At 35.6% G+C, this 21606-nt stretch overlaps 1 protein-coding gene across 3 annotated transcripts; it reads left to right on the top strand.

Moving 5' to 3' along the window:
• Window positions 1-7577: 7577 nt before the first annotated feature.
• On the top strand, window positions 7578-20391 carry LOC137029250 (uncharacterized). Of its 3 annotated transcripts, none has more exons than XM_067398825.1 (6): window positions 7578-7815; window positions 8606-8920; window positions 10410-10502; window positions 10949-11071; window positions 11204-11271; window positions 19539-20391. In XM_067398825.1, the coding sequence occupies exons 1-6, from the start codon at window positions 7767-7769 to the stop codon at window positions 19587-19589; spliced, it is 699 nt and encodes a 232-aa protein (XP_067254926.1). In that variant the 5' UTR covers window positions 7578-7766; the 3' UTR covers window positions 19590-20391. The 3 variants fall into 3 exon arrangements, with proteins under 3 accessions (XP_067254926.1, XP_067254924.1, XP_067254925.1); XM_067398823.1 differs by having other exon boundaries at window positions 10383-10502; window positions 19539-20390; XM_067398824.1 differs by lacking the exon at window positions 19539-20391 and adding an exon at window positions 11894-13540 and having other exon boundaries at window positions 10383-10502.
• The last annotated feature ends 1215 nt before the right edge of the window (window positions 20392-21606 follow it).

Genomic DNA, 21606 nt, shown 5'->3' with positions numbered 1-21606 from the left:
CCCTACAAACCTAAAAAATAAAATCATCACACCTGCAGAATGAGAAGTTCCATGTGAATACAAAATATTGTCTCCCCATTGTTGCTTCCAAAATTTTTCATCGGCCTTGTTAGAATGTGTCTCTTGTATCAAAATAAGGTTGGCTTTAACTTCCTTACAAAATAAAAAAATGGCCTTACGCTTAATGTTACTCTTTAAACCTCGAACATTTATAGAACTAAAAACAATAGACATACAAATGAAACAAAATACACGCTCTTAAATGCGCTTAGAAAATAGGATTTAAGGCAGGAATGAACAATCCGTCATAGATTTCAACTTTGACATTAACAGTAACAGTCCCCTTAATCAAACTTTCTGAATCAAGGTGATGACACTATACTTAACCTATGAAAGGTGCCTCCACTCCTTTTCCGTCTATAATAGCGTACCCTACCGCAGTAAAGATAGTTTGCGGTTTGATATTCAGATTTCTTTTGGCTATAAATACGCAGTGCGCTGTCATAGACATGCAAATAATACCGAATATCGTTCTCCATGATTTGTGAATTAAGGTAACGCTGTCCTTTGGGTCGAAATCAGTTTTTTTTTTTTTTTTTCGTAGCGACTCTTAATTTTATAATGGCTATATCTCCAAATGTTGGACACTTAGAGGAATGAAACTGCTGTCATCTTCACCAGCTTGATCTGTGAATTTTTTCACAGCAAAGCTCTTGTCCGTAAACCCCTTGGTAAGTCCGCCATGTAAGGAATGTGAAAGAAAGGCGTTCTTCATGTTTAACGTCTATTACCAATAAACACGCAGACTGCTGGAATAAAATAACATTGTTTTAGGTCAAGCTCGATTTGTGAAAACTTTCACAATAGCATTTTATCTCGTGGTCGTGTTTCTCTTTGCTCTACCCCCCGTTTTTTGTATAATATGATATATACATATATATATATATATATATATATATATATATATATATATATATATATATATATATATATATATAATATAAATGACCTTGTACAGATAATGTACATCACTATTCTCATCTGTGAAAACTTTCACAGTTCAGTACGGGTCAGCTGACCCATCCCTGGGTCACTAGCATCACTTTTCTGATCTGTGAAAATTTTCATGTACATGACCCTGGGAAGGGTCAGCTGACCCCTACTGAACTGTGAAAGTTTTCACAGATCAGAAAGGTGATGCTAGTGCAGGAATGATGGCACTTGGGCGGACCGCTCCTGTTTGCCAGATCTGGACCACAAGCAGGCCATAGAAATGCCAAATGTCAGCCAAGAGCAAAGAACTGGACCTTATCTGATCCACAAAATCTTATGTATTATTTATAGAGTCATTTCAGCATTAACAATCCTGTTATCAAGCAGAATCACTGAAGGAAAGAAGAAAAAAAGAGATAAGCAGAAACACAAGAACTACAACTGACTTCAGTCACAGCCTTAGAGGAAATCAACTGAAGATAAAAGACATTAAATCTCTGAAGATCTGATTAAACATCTCCACAAACAACATTACCAGCTTCACTTATTACTAACCAGACTGACTTTATTTCTGTCACACGTCTACAGAAGATCTTATTGAGAATTAACAGAAGTTTAACTCTCATGTTTGTTTCATTTAAGGTTACCATGATGGTGATTGATGCTTCAATTAGTTGACCTCTTAACTTTAATCATATATAACTGTTTTTTCTGACTGCTGTGATGGTTTGTTTATCAAACGCATTAGCAGCTATAGAAATTGAAATCAAATCAGGTATTGGCTGTTGGCTGTTGATGATTTCACTATCATGATAATGATGTTGATTAGATGAAAATAACGGTTTTGCGCTATTAAGACACTAACATAAAAAACATGGTTTCTGTGGCTTGAGCTGTATTGCAGAAATTTATTTTTATTATTTTTTTAAAAAGTCACTTTGAGATGACACACTAAGACATCAAGAATCAGCACATGATTCTCAACTATGGTGACAATCAAAAGCATCGTGTAGCCGCAATGCATGCTGGGTACTATAGTACAAAACTCCCAGAATGCATCAGAGCATTATGCAGCTGATCTGATTGTCTAAATATTTTGTTTATTGTCACCATTGTTGAGACACATATGCTGATTACTGATATCTGTGTTTGTCAACATAGTTTTCCTTCTTGTGTTTCTATTTATTTTCATCTTCTAACTGATTTCTGCAATATATCTGAATCTCTTTTTGCAGTAACATTTATATTCAATTATTATGACTTAAGTGAAGCAGGCTATTTCATGATGATTAGAAAATCATCAATAGTTAACAAAGATCACATTCAGTTTTCTTTGCTACTGCTAATGTGTTTGACAGAAACACCACCACAGCAGCCAGAGAAGACAAATATATATGTTAAAAGTTAAGAGGCCAACTAATGGAAACATCAATCACCATCATGGTAACCTTAAATGAAACAAACATGAGAGTTAAACTTCTGTTAATTCTCAGTAAGATCTTCTGTAGATGTGTGACAGAAATAAAGTCAGTCTGGTTAGTAATAAGTGAAGCTGGTAATGCTGTTTGTGGAGTTGTTCAATCAGATCTTCAGAGATTTAATGTCTTTTATCTTCAGTTGATTTCATCGAAGGCTGTGGCTGAAGTCGTAGTTCTTGTTGTTTCTGCTCATCTTTTTTTTTATGTTTCCCTCTTTCCTTCAGTGATTCTGCTTGATAACAGGATTGTTAATGCTGAGATGACTCTATAAATAATATATAAATATTTTGTGGATCAGATAAGGTCCAGTTCTTTGCTCTTGGCTGACATTTGGCATTTCTATGGCCTGCTTGTGGTCCAGATCTGGCAAACAGGAGCGGTCCGCCCAAGTGCCATCATTCCTGCCACATGTGGGCCAGATCATCATCCCACATGTGCCAGATGTGGGCCGGATCTGGGCCGACACAGTGTTGCTATCTGGGCCAGATCTCGTCCCTCATCGTCCTCAAACCAAACTGCATGATGATCGGTCGTGGTCTCATATTGAAGGCGGGGTAATCTTTGTTTCCCAGACGATGGACAGTATCAACCTTGTCTCGTAGTTTCTCTACTGAAATCGGAATCACTCTTGTGAGAATACCGATCAACCTCTCTCTTATATCCTCATTTTCCTTCTCCGGTAGCCCGATCAATTTGAGATTCCATCGTCTTCTGTATCGCTCGATTTCCCAGCATCTTTCCTTCAGCTCCTTATTCTCTTTTGTCAGCCTATCCACTTGTGCGTTGAGTTGAACTATTTCATTTTTATTTTCTGTCACCCCTTTTTCGTTATTTTGGATGCGCTTTTCAAAGTTTTCAAACTTTCTTTCAAACGCATCCAGTCTTTCCTCAAATCTTTGTGACAGAGTGTGAATAGCATCGTATATACTTTCCATGCTTACTTCTTTTGATTCATCTCTCCTCTTCAGTTTTTTTGGATATGGACTCTGTAACGGAGTGTGGTCACTCAGAGGTTTTGCCAACTGCATCTCTTCTTCAACGTATTCGTCAAAACATGCCTCGCGTATCCCGTCCATGCTGTATTCATGTTCATTGAGGCTAGCTTGGTCCTGAGTGTTAGCCATTTTTTTTGAGTGTATTATTTTGTGCGTCTTTTCAAAAAAGTGTCTCACAATAGTCTTTTAACCCCTTAACTGTCACAGTCCCACTGGTCGGGCGCCTCCCAACCAGCACACCCTTGTTTAACACATGGTTTAGCCCAGATGAAATGAACACTACTCAGTGTGAACACTACAGGCTATTAAATGTAACACTGAATTGGTCTTTGAGTTAATGAGATAATTAGGTGATAACGAGCAGAATCACTGAAGGACAGAGAAACAACAAGAACTACAACTTCAGCCACAGCCTTCGATGAAATCAACTGAAGATAAAAGACAATAAATCACTGAAGATCTGATCAAACAACTCCACAAACAGCATTACCAGCTTCACTTATTACTAACCAGACTGACTTTATTTCTGTCACACGTCTACAGAAGATCTTATTGAGAATTACCAGAGGTTTAGATGTTGATGATTTGTTGAAAATAATAGTTTTGTTTGATGTCACCATGATCGAGGTCAGTCGTTGCTTTAGTTACTGTTGACTTCATTAGTAGTTTTACTGTGATTGTTGTAGCTGTTTGTTATGGCAGCAATGACAACAGAAAATGTGATCAGCTCCTGTCAGCTACTTTATGATAAGAGTAATGTAATGTGGCTTGTTTCACTGAACTAATGAATGAGCTTTATAAGAATAAAATGTTAAGTTTGTGTTGATTCTTCTAGAAATACAATGAAAAAACGGTTTTAGTCAGAAAAGCTGAATGATTTTTAAAATGCATTGTACACTAAACACTTTAAAACTCCAGCAAAACCTCCTCACACACAGACATCTACAATCAGCGTATGAATCTCAACAATGGTGACATGCTTCATCATGCCACAATGCATTCTGGGTGCATCATGCAAAACTCATCCATGGACCCCAGAATGCATTGCAGCATGACGCATGTCACCATTGTTGAGATTCATGCGCTGATTCTTGATGTTTGTTTGTGAGTAAATCTCACCGTAGTTCAAAGTGCTTAGTGTACCATCTGTTTTAAAACTCATTCAGATTTTCTGATTAAAACTGTGCTGGATCTTTACATGAATCACAATAAAATACAGTTAGTAAGATATTGCTCATATTAAACTCAGTTATAAGATCGGTGAATTAAGTCACTGCGCAGAGATTATATTCTTATCATGAAGCAGACACAGCATCAGATTGTGTTTTTCTTGTTTTTCTTGCCATAACTAATTCAGTTACAGCAGCCAGAGAAAGCCTGACATTATAAAAACAAGGCAAACTACTCAACTTAAGTAAACTCTGATCACCATGATGGTAAGATAAAAAAATTAAATAAAACATCAACAACAAAAAAACTCTCTCTTAATTCTCAATAAGAGCTTCTGTATATGGAGTTGTTTAATCCTCTGCTGAGATCTGGAGAGATTTAATGTCTTCTTTTATCTTCAGTTGATTTCATCTAAGGCTGCGGCTGAAGTCAGTTCTAGTTCTAGTGTTTCCATTTTTTCTGTTCTTGTTTCTTTCTTTCATTCATTCTTCTTGTTAACAGCAGCTATCTTCATTAATTCTCAATCATCACTCAATTAATTACTTAATTATCTCATTAAATCCAACACTGATTCAGTGTTACATTAGTGTGTAGTGTGCACTCTGAACAATGTTCATTTCATCTGGGCTAAACCATGTGGGCCCTACATGGGTGTGCTGGCTGAGAGGCGTCCCACCAGCTGAAGATAAAAGAAGACATTAAATCTCTCCAGATCTCAGCAGAGGATTAAACAACTCCATATACAGAAGCTCTTATTGAGAATTAAGAGACAGTTTTTTTGTTGTTGATGTTTTATTGAATTTTTTTTATCTTACCATCATGGTGATCAGAGTTTACTTTAGTTGAGTAGTTTGACTTGTTTTTATAATGTCAGGGTTTTCTGGTTGCTGTAATTTAATTAGTTATAGCAAGAAAAAACCAACACCACCTGAACATCTTTTCTCTTTGCTTAACTGGTTGTTATAACTCAGTTACAACAACCCAAACAAATTCTAACATTAAAAAGTCAAGGGTCAAGAGCTCAACTAAAGCAAACCCTGATCTCTGTGATGGTAAAAATTAAAAATTTTGTAACAATCTCCTTTGGTGATTCAATCAATTCATCCATGGCTTGTGGTCCAGATCTGGCAAACAGGAGCGGTCCGCCCAAGTGCCATCATTCCTGCCCCATGTGGCCCAGACCATCATTCTGCATGTGCCAGATGTGGGCCGGATCTGGGCCGACACAAAGTTGCTATCTGGGTTGGACGTTTTTATGTTCTTGGAATGTTACAAATCAACGTTCCAAGAATGTTGAATTTTAAATCAAAATTAAGTTGAAAGTACGTTTGAGGAACATTATACCTTATAAAAAATGTTCCCCTAATGTCAGGAAAACTGGACATTTTTTATGTTCCCAGAACCAACACTGAACATTTATAGAATGTTCTTATAACAAAATTCTGTTAGCTGAAAAAATAAAGCAGTAAAAACAAGGATAAAACTCCTCATTAAATGTTAAGTAATGTAGTAAAAATAAAAAGATTAAAAAAATAAAATAAAATGAGAATAAACAATAGAGTCTGTGCTCCTGAGTGGTAGAAACTGTACAAATGTACAGTTTGACAAGAATACAAAGAAAAGACAACAACTAAATGTCAATATCCAAAAGCATAAGATAATTTTTAAATTAAGTTCAGCTGTTTAGCAAATATGATTGTATCTTTACATTTTTTACTATCAATAAATTGAATACATCCATATGAAAATCAACCATAAAAACCTTCAAACAAGGTTTAGAATTATTTATTTTACTTTTATGGATATGAAATTTACCAAATAAAATCATAAGATTCAGCATAAAGTTAACAGATATACTTTTTGATTCAAAGTAAAAAAATAAATAAAAAAATAACATATTTCTCTGGACACAAGGATAAGTCTCCCCAAAAATGTTTTGAGTGGTAACATTCATAAAAAAAGATGTACCAATTTTTCTGGCTGATCTGAACAAAATGAGCAGTTTCCATCAATATCCATAAATTTTGAGTATTTTTACTAACATAAATGTTGTGAAGGATTTTCAAATATAATTCCCTAAGTTTGTTGTAAATACAAAATCGAAAAGGGAGCGACCAAGCTTACCAGCTACTATTCCAGAAAAAAAATTCCAGAATCAATAGATTAATTTCGTGACCATGTTACGATCTGATGTTTGACTGGGTCGAACAACAATCACCAGGCTTTTGACGCCCTCTGCAGGCAATTATTATTAATACATTATCATATTATGTACTTGCACATTTCAGGGGAAAAGTCTCTTGATGTGTTTAAATATGAATATTATCTTGTTAATTTTGAAGAATTCTACAGACGCAAACAGACGGAGGGTAGTATGCTTATTACAAACACCATCTAAATGTGTATTTTGGAAGTTTTCTTTCCATTAGAGTAAAAGACATGGAAGCAAAAATAGACCAAAATCTTACAATTGTCCACTACATGAAATAGGTATTCCAATAACACCAAAAGAATTAAAACGATTCATTGATGCTAATAAACAAATTATTAGTGAAACTATATATCCATCTCCTTGGTGCAGTCATTTATTCTAAATAGCTTTGCTACTTGAAAATAGTAGTGTGGAAAACATGCACATTGTGGCATATTTTCCTTTGCTGTTGCCTGCTCTTGTGATAAACCTAGTGAATACTAAAGAAGAACATGGTCTCTGTGTGAACTGATTATTTTGTGGAAATATGTGGAGTATGAAACAGTTGAGTGAGTTTTTTTTTTAAATAAATAAATAATAATTATTGAATTATGAGAAATGCCCTTTTTTCCACTTGAGCCCCTGCCCCCAACATGTATATGCATGTACCTACAAGAGTCAAATTACGAATGCTAAATAATACCGTGAAACCATAACATACTTCCTGTTTTGTATTTTAAATGACAAGACTGCTGTCAGTTGAAATTATTGGCCGATTCTATGCAGTTTGAGAAACTTATCTTTGCGAAATCATAAGAAAAGCTGCGCTTCCTGTATAGTCTTAAAGCAGAAATCGCCACTGGTTGGGGAGGATTCACTTTTTCACATTTTTTCTGACATTAACACTGTAACTGAGTGGTTTGCAAACGCTCAAGGATTATGGTTCGGGCTTTTGTTTTGTTCTTTTTGTGCTTGTGGCGTCTGGTTGGTAAGTTGTGTGTTTTTATGACTTCAATTCTTGTAGTTTTAGTAGTATTAAGATTACGATTAAAACCAAGATTGCAGCCCCTTTACAGTTATTTTCATTAAAAAGTTGACATTTCTCTGGCCGTTTCTCATCACTTCAACATCATTAAAAAAGTTTAGTTATAATGTTGGTGGCCTTTGAGTAATTCAATTTAAATCTTTTTTTTTTTTTCGTACTTTTTATATTATAAATAGGCTACATTTTGAATTATATAACCTCGTTTTAGTTAGGCCTACCTTTTGTTTTATGCCTTCATTTTCCAACATGTTGTTATTTGGATTCTTTAATGTTTTAGTTATTTTATTTTTTTATAGTTATTAGTCACAATAAATTAAAAAGGTCCAAACATGCTTGTCATGTCAAGCACATCAGGGCAGATTAGCAGCTGGTTGCCTCCCTCCTTTCACCTGCATCAAAATCCACCTTTATATTATCTCTAAAAACTTGCTTTAGTTATTTCAGGAGTGTATTTAGCTTGTGTTAAGTCTCATATTTGAGCCCATCCTTCAGATAGCAAGTCAAATGTGTTTAACCATAGCAAAAAAATGTTTATCTTCACCCCTTTCAAAGATTATGAACTCATGAAAGAAAAGAAGGAATTATTGACAAATGTTTGTTGCATAATTTTACGCTCTGTGTTTGTTAAGCTACTGTTATTTGTCATCACTACAATGAATATATGAAGTTTAGTCACCAATAAACAAACTTATTTGGGAGTTTGTTACAAAATAAGTTTCTGTTTGTTCTCTAGATGTGAAAGCTGAAGTGAAGTCAGTGTCAGTGATGGAGGGAGATTCTGTCACTCTAAACACTGATGTTACTGAAGTACAGAAATATTCGTGGATTAAGTGGACGTTTGGAAGCACTCGAATAGCTCAAATCAACAGACTCACGCAAACCAACTCTACATATGATGGTCCTGATAAGAGATTCAAAGACAGACTGAAGCTGGATCAAACTGGATCTCTGACCATCACAAACACCAGAACCACAGACTCTGGAGTTTATAATCTATCACTTACTAGAGGAGAGACCAAATACAAGAGTTTCAATGTTCAAGTCAATGGTAAGTGGAGAAAGTAATTTACCATCACTATTATTTTTGAACAGAGGTGCAAAGTCCAGGTTCAGAAAGTAAAAGTCGTCCTCAGTTTTTTGTTCCAGTCACCGGGATTTGCTAATTAGCACAGTTTTTCAGCCAGAAGGTACACAGCAAAAACTTCAGTGACGTGCTATCGGAAATTTGATAATTCCCACTTCTGAAGTCGTGATTACGAGCTCATCACATTCAAGTAACATTCAACCCTCGAAATGGGAGGGTGTTCATGTGTAATTTTTTACCTAGGAAATTCGTAATTTACAATAAATCCAAGATTATGTGAAGGCAGCATTAAATTAACTTTCTTGGGAGTATGTGAGACCACACTCAAGGGTGTTAAATTAACACTGAAGCAGTGTTAAAGCTAATTAGATAATTAAGTGATTGAGTTATACCAGCCAGACAAGCAGAGAGAAAAATGATCAGGTGGTGTTGGTTATGTTTTCACATAATCATTATTTGATCTGAATCACCAAATTCATTTAGAGCCCAGTTAGATTTACATTATTGATTACAGCAGAAGATCCAGCTTTTTCTCACATATACTCCCAAGAGAGTTAATTTAACACTAATAAGTGACATCAGCTGGCTTAGTTCATGAGTGGAATAAATATATGGCAGGACTTTTAGTTTCTGACCCCTGGACTTTACACCTCTGATATTAAAATATTATCTCTTAATCATTGTTATTTATGATTGACACTGACATTAGTACATCAGTGTGGAAATCCAGAGATGGAGATGATGTAAACAGCTTCTGTTTTACTTTTACTTTTCACTCACACACCTCAACACTGCCTGTGTCAGAAATATCCCCCTATACCCTTAAACAGGTCACTATTTGAGTTGAGGGGACAGCCATTCGTAGTGGTGTCCGAAACCATAGTGGACATTATTGAGTGCACACGTTTAATCCCATAAAAGCAATAAAGAATGTACAATTAATGTAAGCTCAACGGCTAGAGAATACCCATAATGGACCTTAAGAGTCGCTTGGCGAATGAATTCCCATGTCTGGACAGAAGATAGCACCTGCAGCTGAATCATACATACGTCCATTTTTCAAACCGCTAGTCCAGTGTGGCTACAGCATAATATCATAGAGATATAGATTCCATTTTATTTGATTATTAAATTGTTTAATTAAGGCTTATACAAGGTTTCCAAGACAGAGTTCAAGATAAATCCTTTCATTACTGCAGCTGTGAGTTTGTTGTTTCAAATGATTATTAAACAGCAAGCACAAACTATGCAAAAGCAGCAGTCCTTCTGGTGCACTCAGTGTCTGAATTCACTTACTCGTTTTCATTTACTCTTCAAAGTGGACTACATTAGTGGAGTAATGTAGGGGATAGTGAATGAGGGTATTGGGGCGATTTCAAACACAGTCCTCTTTGTCTAGATGTTTTTTTCCATCTGTCATTATCAGTGACTCCACAAACTTCCCCATCACCAGAAGGAACATCAAGCTCAAATTGTGTGTTGTCTAGCAGCACGGTGAACAAATCAACCTTCAACCCGAATGAGGATGCCATTACAGTTCCAGCAGGTAGGTCAGCTGTGTACTAGTGTATTCAGTCAAAGCCTCTGAAAGCTTTCTGTGTGTTCCAGGCTCTGTGATGTTTATGCTTTAGTTAAAGTCCAAGGAGGTATTACAGATAGAATTGACAAACTGGGTATGTTGAAGAGTAAGTAAGCAGCATACCAATAACATGTCATGAGTGTTTAGGTGAAAATGTGTGTTTTTAAGGGAAAGTTTATGTATTTTAGGTCCTGTAACTGGTCACCATTTAAGTTTTTCCATCGTCTTTAATTTTTTATAGTTCACAATAATCCTATGGGGTGACAAATGAATGTTTACATCAACTAATTAATATTTTTCCTTCATTAAAAAAAAAAAAAACAATTTAAAAAATGTTTAAAATAATCTTTACTGTCACTGCTTGACATAATCAGATGGACAGTAACACTAATGGCTCATTTTGTCCATTACAGATCAAGGATTATCCTCATTTTACATAGTGTTGCTCTCTGCTGCTGCTTCTGGATCTCTGTTGATTGTAACTGCCATTGTGATCTTCTGGATCTGCTGGAAACATAGAAAAACAGACCAAGAAGGCTAGTGTTACTTACCACTGATACCTGATATCTGTACAAATAAATGTTAACAATGATGTGGGAAAAGTGTAAAGAAAATGCAATATTAATTCTCAAACTCTGTTTTGTCATCTGTCATTATTGTCAAAACAGATAAGGCTTGTGATGAAGAAATTACTTATGCTGATCCAACGTTCTACAAAAGAAAAGCACAAAAGTCGGTAAGTTTTTTTTATGACTCAGATTTAGATGTGTGTTTGTGTGTATGAGTGCACATATGTGCACATATGTTCTATGTGTGTGTGCCCTTGTGTAACAAAAAATATGGGAATATACTGCAAAATTTAATGTGATATATGTAATAATATTACATAATCTCCATATATGGGAAACTAGTGATTATACTTTTTCAATATACTGCAATAAGACTTCTAGTTCACAGCATGCCTTGCTTCTGACTGTTAAAGGAGTAAATGTTAAAATTAAGTGTTATTTTATTTATTTACTGTTAGTGATTAATGTTCTGTTATTTTGTAATTTAAAAGGTTTTCTGGTTTGTGTGAGATTTTGGGGTTACCATTCTGTGTTGAAGGGTAGAGCCAGTTGTTAGGTTTATGATTGGCCAAACACCAAGACTATATTTTACTTTATTTAAAAAATTGTGGTTGTGTGCTCTTTAGCTCAATGATAATCTCTCTGCTCAATATTTTAATACATGCAGATGTGCATTTGTTAAATAGCTAAATATGTAATTTAACTAATTATAAAATATTTTACATTATGTACTGCTATATATGTATTTATACTGCTTCTAAAACCAAACTCACACCTGTAAATTTTCAGGACTCACAACCACATTCTCAGAATATTTGTGCTGTGTGAACGGAACCGGACTGGACAACTAGTTGTCTCCCAGCTAACAGAATTTTGTTATAAGAACGTTCTCTAAATATTCAGTGTTGGTTCTGGGAACATTAAAAAATTCCAGTTTTCTTGACGTTACAGGAACGTTTTTATAAGGTATAATGTTCCTCAAACGTTCTTTCAACTTAATCTAAAATTCAACATTGTAGGAAACGTTGATTTGTAACATTCCAAGAACATGAAAATTTCCAGTTTTCTTAATGTTAGTAGAATGTTATTTAAAGGTTAGTATGATGTTCCTGAAACATTCTTTCAATCATTCAAACACCTGCTGTGAACAAACACTGAAAGAAAGAGAAATAAGAACACAAACTACAACTTTCTTCAGCCACAGCCTTAGATGAACTGAAGATAAAAGACATTAAATCTCTGAAGATCTGATTGAACAACTCCACAAACAGCATTACCAGCTTCACTTATTACTAACCAGACTGACTTTATTTCTGTCACACATCTACAGAAGATCTTACTGAGAATTAACAGAAGTTTAGATGTTTTGTTTGATGTTACCATCATGGAGGTTGGAGGTTTAGTTGACTCTTGTTGACTATTTTAGAGTTGCTTCTTTATCAGCAATTGCATGTTTTCAGAAAACATTTCTGTACTGATAAAGAAACATGTCTGTTTTAAAACAAATGACAGCATTAAAGTGCTTTAAACAACTGCTGTTTTCTGTGTTTACTACCTTAAAAATTTGGAGTACTTTATCAAACTCAACCAATGTGAAAAATATCATTTGCAACACTATCATTGTTAACTTTTTGTTTAAAACATTGTTTTGTGTCATTCATGCCAGCATACAAAACACATTCATGGTTCCCAGCAGGCATTGCATAAATTATGCAGCTGATTTTTTTTACTGTCACCATTGTTGAGGTTTGTATGATGAGTGCTGATGTGTAAGTGTGTCATTTTTAATTGCTAAATAGTTATCAACAAAATGTAAATCAGTTCAGTAGTGATGTTACATTACGTGCCGAGGTTTCGGAACGTGTGTCAAGAAAATCCTGGAAGCTTTCAGTGAAGAGTGTATCGAGGCTTGTATCGCTTTAGATCAATGACGTCATTGATGACGTTCGAAGCCTCGCTTCTGCCTGACTGGTTCAGGATGCGGTTCGTATCTTGGCGTGACATTTTGACAGATATATAAGCAACCCATGGGATCCTCTCAAAATGTGTGGTTTCAGAATTATATCTCCCCTACTGCCTATTATGACCAAATAATTTATTTAAACACATTTTATAGTCCCATTCCTTTAAAGGTAATACGTTTAACAGTTATGTTATACAATCATTATATACCACCATAAAATACACATTTTATTCAAATAAATAGATTAGCCTATGTGGAAATTTATTTTTTTTTCTTCACTGTTATTTCTAAGCCTTAACTGGTGCAAAATAAAGTGTATCACAGATCACATCAAGTCATCTGTAATGTATCTGCTTGTTTTACGTTCTTTGACCATCAGGTGGTATTGTGAGCAAATGAAGCCTCGAGAAATTAACCCTTTTGTGAACCACTTGGCTGAAAAGCTTAAAGGGTTAGTTCACCCAAAAATGAAAATTCTGTCATTTATTACTTACCCTCATGTCGTTCTACACCCGTAAGACCTTCATTAATCTTCAGAACACAAATTAAGATAATTTAGTTGAAAGCCGATGGCTTAGTAAGGCCTCCATAGGGAGCAATGACATTTCCTCTCAAGATCCGTTAATGTGCTAAAAACATATTTAAATCAGTTCATGTGAGTACGGTGGTTCAATATTAATATTATAAAGCGACAAGAATATTTTTGGTGCGCCAAAAAAAACAAAATAATGACTTATTTAGTGATGGCCGATTTCAAAACACTGCTTCATGAAGCATCGGAGCACAAATGAATCAGCGTGTCGAATCATGATTCAGATCGCACGTCAAACTGCCAATGGCTGAAATCATGTCACTTTGGCGCTCTGAACAGCTGATTCGATACACTGATTCATTTGTGCTCCGATGCTTCCTGAAGCAGTGTTTTAAAATCGGCCATCACTAAATAAGTTATTTTGGTTTTTTTGGCGCTCCAAAAATATTCTCTTTGCTTTATAATATTAATATTGAACCACTGTACTCACATGAACTGATTTAAATATGCTTTAGTACATTAATGGATCTTGAGAGAGAAAATCCGAGCCATCGGATTTCAACTAAATTATCTTAATTTGTGTTCTGAAGATTAATGAAGGTCTTACATGTGTGGAACGGCATGAGGGTGAGTAATAAATGACAGAATTTTAATTTTTGGTGAACTATCCCTTTAATGGTGCTTTCACGCTTGGTTCGATTGCCTGGACCGAACCTGAGATTTTATCAAATAATACGGCATTAATAGCGGTTCACTTCCGCAATTTGGTACGTTTGCAATCATATCAGAAGCGAACCGCACCGGAGTTCACTTGAACCACACCCCAGACCACCCTTTTTAATTGGACTCGGGTACGGTTCGCGGGTGCGCATCCGAGTTCAGAAGACAGTGTTCACAACATCCAAACGTACAGAACTCTGACATCAATCGAACCCGGATGCTCACCAAAAGTGCTAACGTGAAAGCATCCTAAATGCCTCATGAGGCTTCATCTCGCCATCACTACAGTTCAGCGTTAAAAATGATTTTTATCATGTTTTGAAATTATTATTTACTTTTCACATAACACTTCAGTACCAAAAGTAAGGAAACCTATGAAAAAACAATTGTTTAAACCACTTTAATGCAATTGTTTGTCTGTTATTAAAACAGACAAGTTCAACTGCTTTATTAATGCAGAAATGTTTTTCTGAAAACACTTGTGATTGCTGAAAAAGAAACAGCTCTACAATAATCAGGGGTCAAGAGCTCAACTAAAGCAACCACCAACCTCCATGATGGTGACATCAAACAAAACATCTAAACTTCTGTTAATTCTCAGTGTTTGTTCACAGCAGGTGTTTGAATGATTGAAAGAATGTTTCAGGAACATCATACTAACCTTTAACCCCTTAACTGTCACAGTCCCACTGGCCGGACGCCTCCCAACCAGCACACCCTTGTTTAGCACATGGTTTAGCCCAGATGAAATGAACACTACTCAGTGTGAACACTACAGGCTATTAAATGTAACACTGAATTGTTATTGGAGTTAATGAGATAATTAGGTGATAACGAGCAGAATCACTGAAGGACAGAGAAACAACAAGAACTACAACTTCAGCCACAGCATTCGATGAAATCAACTGAAGATAAAAGACATTAAATCTCTGAAGATCTGATCAAACAACTCCACAAACAGCATTACCAGCTTCACTTATTACTAACCAGATAGACTTTATTTCTGACATACATCTACAGAAGCTCTTATTGAGAATTAACAGAGGTTTAGATGCTGATGATTTGTTGAAAATAATAGTTTTGTTTGATGTCACCATGATCGAGGTCAGTCATTGCTTTAGTTAGGCAGTTTGACTCTTAACTTTTTTAACGTTAGTTTTACTGTATCTGTTGTAGCTGTTTGTTATGGCAATAATGACAAGAGAAAATATGATCAACTGCTTTATGATCAGAACATAACTGTCATTTAGTGGCTTATTTCACTTATCTAATGGCCGAGCTTTATATGAATAAAATGTTAAGTTTGTGTTGACTCTTCTAGAAATACAATGATAAAACGGTTTTAGTCAGAAAAGCTGAATGATTTTTAAAATGCATTGTACACTAAACACTTTAAAACTCCAGCAAAACCTCCTCACACACAGACATCTACAATCAGCGTATGAATCTCAACAATGGTGACATGCTTCATCATGCCACAATGCATTCTGGGTGCATCATGCAAAACTCATCCATGGACCCCAGAATGCATTGCAGCATTAAGCATGTCACCATTGTTGAGATTCATGCGCTGATTCTTGATGTATTTTTGTGAGTAAAGCTCACTGTAGTTTAAAGTGTTTAGTATACAATCTGTTTTAAAACTCATTCAGATTTTCTGATTAAAACTGTGCTGGATCTTTACGTGAATCACATTAAAACACAGTGAGATATTGCTCATATTAAACTCAGTTATATGATCAGTGAATTAAGTCACTGCGCAGTGATTATATTCTTCTCATGAAGCAGCAACAGCATCAGATTGTGTTTTCTCTTGCTTTTCTTGCCATAACTAATTCAGTTACAGCAGCCAGAGAAACCCTGACATTATAAAAACAAGTCAAACTACTCAACTTAAGTAAACTCTGATCACCATGATGGTAAGATAAAAAAATTAAATAAAACATCAACAACAAAAAAACACTCTTAATTCTCAATAAGAGCTTCTGTATATGGAGTTGTTTAATCCTCTGCTGAGATCTGGAGAGATTTAATGTCTTCTTTTATCTTCAGTTGATTTCATCTAAGGCTGCGGCTCAAGTCAGTTCTAGTTCTAGTGTTTCCATTTTTTCTGTTCTTGTTGTTTCTTTCTTTCATTCATTCTTCTTGTTAACAGCAGCAATCTTCATTAATTCTCAATCATCACTCAATTAATTACTTAATTATCTCATTAAATCCAACACTGATTCAATGTTACATTGAACAGCCTGTAGTGTTCACTCTGAACAATGTTCATTTCATCTGGGCTAAACCATGTGGGCCCTACATGGGTGTGCTGGCTGAGAGGCGTCCCGCCAGCGGGATCGTGACAGTTAAGAGGTTAAATAACATTCTACTAACATTAATGAAACTAGACATTTTCATGTTCTTGGAATGTTACAAATCAACGTTCCTAAATGTTGAATTTTAGATCAAAATTAAGTTGAAAGAACGTTTGAGGAACATTATACCTTATAAAAACGTTCCTGTAACGTCAAGAAAACTGGAATTTTTTAATGTTCCCAGAACCAACACTGAATATTTAGAGAACGTTCTTATAACAAAATTCTGTTAGCTGGGCTGTCACGTCATACAGTGCGAGAGAGCCGGTCTGCTAAAGTGTTTTGTGTGTAATTTCGCTTTCGGTAACTTACTGAGATAGAGATGTGAGCTGTGCGTCATCTCAAGAGCTGTGTCCGAAACCGCTCACTCGTTTACTCATTCACTATTCCCTATATAGTGTATGGCATTTGAGTGCACTATATCTGCATGGAGTGAACGAAATGAAGTGAGTGAATTCAGACGCTGACGTATAACTGTGCGTCGGAGAGCTGGAGCTGTCGCAGAAAACGGCTTGACGTGATAAAACTATTTTATCCTGCATGTTACTTACATTATAAAATAATGTTAATAACAATAACAATCATAATGACTTTATTTTGTAATCATACATGCCTCCATGCCAGCTTTGTAGTTTAATCAATTGTTGGTTTGTCATGCTTTATGTGTTCATAATCATTAAATACTATAAAATACTGCAATAAATAAATAAATAAACAAACACATTAACAAGTACATTATTTCATGTAATTATTCTTTTTAATAAAGTTTTTTAGTTTGTTATAAACTCTCACGCTCACAGACGTGGTCTTTGAGCGCCCTCAGGCGACCGTTATGATTTAAATACGCTACAGATGATTAATTAATGTTTTTAAATCATCCTCTAAATTATCTCTTAAAGTTTAATGAGTTTAACAACAGTGCCACAAATTATTAAAACACCTTGCTGTTATAAAAACACATTAAATTGATTTAACACCTACATACAGTCAGGTCCATAAATATTGGGACATCGACAAAATTCTAATCTTTTTGGCTCTATACACCACCACAATATGTGCTTTAACTGCAGACTTTTAGCTTTAATTTGAGGATATTTACATCCAACCCACACAGCAAGGGACTCCTAGGCGGATCCGCATTCGAGTCGCCAAACCCGCGTGACTGTCACATCCGTTTTGACGCCGCCCAGAGGATCAGATCCGCATCCGGGCGGCACCATAAATTCTACTGTCAATCAGCGGATCCTGAGCGGACCCATGTCGGATCCGCGGACGCGCACGCGCCTTTACTGTAACGGTTGTATCAATTTGCGGGTCCCAAACGGACCCGCCGCGGAGGTAAGGTTTTAATCGCGGATGCGGAGCGGATGCAGCGCGGAGCCAAGGCGGGTCCGTGATCCGCCTTCGTTACAGATCCGTCACTGCGAGCAAGTGGACTCCGATACAGGTCCGTTCGCGGCAGAGGTGGAAAGTCCAGGGCTCAGAAAGTAAAAGTCCTGCCATATTTTTTTTTCCACCCACTGAAGCATTAATGAGATAAATAAGTGATTAATTGAGTGATGATTGAGCATTATTGAAGACACCTGATGATAACAAGCAGAATCACCAAAGGAGAAAATCACAATTTTTAGGACACCATCACAGTGGTCAGGGTTTGCTTTAGTTGAGCTCTTGACCCTTGACTTTTTAATATATGAATTTGTTTGGGCAGTTTTAACTGAATTATAACAGCCAAACAAGGAAAGAGAAAAGCTGGTCAGGTAACGTTGGTTATGTTTTCACATAATCATTACTTGATCTGAATCACTGAACTCATTTAGAGCCCAATCTCTGAGTTAGTTTTTACGTTATTGATTACAGCACAAAATCAGCTTTATCAGTATAATCCAAAGGGTTTCACAAAAGTTGTTCTGAATAAAACAAAAGAAGATTTCTTTCAGGCACACACAGACATCAAGAATCAGCCTGTGAATCTCAACAACGGTGACAAGCAACATATTCTGATCAACAGATCAACTCTGAACATTAGAAAACAAGCTACTAAAAAGTCCCATAAAAACAGCAAAAAACAAAATAGTGAGAATAAAGAAAATTACTAAAACAATTAAGCTCATAATTTATTCATGCAGCAATGCATGATGGGAGCCGTGGATGAGTTTTGATTGGTGGCTCCCAGAATGCACTGCAACATGCTTTATGATGGCCACCACTGTTGAGATTCACAGGATGATTCTTGATGTCTGTGTGTCTAAATGAGGGCTTTTTTCCCTAAGAACTTTTGATGAAACCTTTGAATTACTTTGAAAAAAAACAAAAAAAAACTGGATCTTGTGCTGTAGAATCACAGTGCTGCTGTAATCAATAATGTAAACCTAACTCAGAGATTGAGCTCTAGAGAAGTTCAGTGATTCAGATTAAATAATGATTATGTGAAAACATAACCAACAACACCTGATCATGTTTTAACTTTGCTTGTCTGGTTGGTTTTAATGCAGTTAAAACTGTCCAAACAAAATCTAATACTAAAAAGTCAAGGGTCAAGAGCTCAACTAAAACAAACCCTGACCTCGATGATGGTAACTTAAAATTTGTGAATTTCTCCTTTGGTGATTCTGCTTGTTATCATCAGGTGTATTCAATAATGCTCAATCATCACTCAATTAATCACTTAATTATCTCATTAATGCTTCAGTGGGTGGAATAAAAATATGGCAGGACTTTTACTCTTTGACCCCTGGATTACCCAACTCTGGCGGTTATATATGTTGAAATATATTTTCTTTACATAAGAGTGTGTAATGGTCAATAATACTATTAAAATATACACAGATATGAACGTGTGTTTGCGTTTTCTTTCAGAGAGTTGAAGAGGAGGAGGTGGTGTACGCTGGAGTCGCTGTGAGACGCTGATCAAACTCTTGATTAAACTGTCTATTCTTTTTAAGGGTTACCAACTGGTAGATTCCTGTATTAGTGTGGATGTTTTTTGTGTGAATTTTAGTAGGCCTATGCATATTTTATATCACAGGAATCACATATTTTGAGAAACCCTTGTTTAAAGTGTAAAATGTTTATATGCAATATATACATTTCAAATTCTTCATATTTTATTGATGTGTGCTTAATGTTTCTTTTGTAATACATTCAAATAAACATGAAGATTTATTTTTCATGCTCATTATTGTGATCCGGGACACAATTTTTGATCAGGGTTGCAAATACCAACAAAACACAACACATGCTTTTGTAATATATTGTTCAACTCTGGCTTTGTATTAATTATTGTTGATTTGATATACAATTACATTGTTTTTTAAAAACACACTGTTAAACAGTTATAGAAAGATGCTGACCAATAGAGTCGGGGGAAAAACGTATGAAATGTGAAGCTGAGAAGAAAAAAAAACTTACCACAGTCACACGGTTGCGAATATAAACATGTTATATATATGTTAAATATAAACACACATATAAACACAAATATAAACTAGTCAGTTTTTCAGTTTATATTCCACTCTGCTCTTGGTTTGATCTTTATCTCTTATCATAACTATCAGCATGTTTGCATTCATGGATGTTGAACCTCACACGTTTCAGATGTTTGGCCTGATCAAGTCTCTCATTGACCTTCAGCTGTTAAAATCATTTTTTGGTTCAGTCAGTGTTTCTCTCCACAAACAAACCGATATAGTGGACTATATAGTGGACAGCAGAGGTGTATAGTCCAGGGGTTAGAAAGTAGAAGTCCTGCCATATTTTTCATTCCACCCACTGAAGCAGTGTTAAAGTTAATGAGATAATTAAGTGATTAATTGAGTGATGGATCCAGCCCAAACAAGATCTAATATTAAAAAGTCAAGAGCCCAACTAAAGCAAACACTCATCTCCACAATGGCAGCTTAAAAATTGTGATTTTCTCCTTTGGTGATTCTGCTTGTTATCATCAGGTGTCTTCAATAATGCTCAATCATTACTCAATTAATCACTTATTTATCTCATTAATGCTTCAGTGGGTGGAATAAAAATATGGCAGGACTTATACTTTCTGACCCCTGGACTATACACCTCTGTCCACAAACCATAATGAAACTCCAGACCAACTAATCCTTACGGAACAAAAATATATGGGAATTTACCATAATTCCATTATTTTGGAATTTAAAAGTTTTTCTGGTACACTGTTAAAATTACTTTAAGAGATCCACTTTTCTGTAGAGTTTAGCTCCAACCCTAAAGTTAATGAGATAATTAAGTGATTAATTAGAGGATGATTAAAGGGTGTTCACCAAAAATGAAAATTCTGTAATTTATTACTTACCCTCATGTCGTTCCACACCCGTAAGACCTTTGTTAATCTCAGGAACACAAATTAAGATATTTTAGTTGAAATCAGATGGCTCTGTGAGACCTCCATAGGGAGAAATGACATTTCCTCTCTCAAGATCCATAAAGGTGCTAAGAACATATTTAAATTAGTTCATGTGAGTACAGTGATTCAATATTAATATTATAAAGCGACGAAAATATTTTTGGAGCGCCAAAAAAACCCAAAATAACTTGTGATGGCCGATTTCAAAACACTGCTTCAGTAAGCATCGGAGCACAAATGAATCAGTGTGTCGAATCTTGATTCAGATCACGTGACTTTGGTGCTCCGAACAGCGCCAAACCTCTGATGCTTCCTGAAGCAGTGTTTTGAAATCGGCCATCACTAAATAAGTCATTATTTTGTTTTTTTTGGTGCTCCACAAATATTCTCATCGCTTTATAATATTAATATTGAACCACTGTACTCACATGAACTGATTTAAATATGTTTTTAGTACCTTTATGGATCTTGAGAGAAGAAATGTCATTGTTCCCTATGCAGGCCTCACAGAGCCATCAGATTTCAACTAAAATGTCTTCATTTGTGTTCCGAAGATCA

The sequence above is a fragment of the Chanodichthys erythropterus genome, chromosome 10, assembly GCF_024489055.1.
Source record: "Chanodichthys erythropterus isolate Z2021 chromosome 10, ASM2448905v1, whole genome shotgun sequence".
Taxonomy (NCBI): domain Eukaryota; kingdom Metazoa; phylum Chordata; class Actinopteri; order Cypriniformes; family Xenocyprididae; genus Chanodichthys; species Chanodichthys erythropterus.
This window is presented reverse-complemented; position numbering and strand designations above follow the sequence as displayed.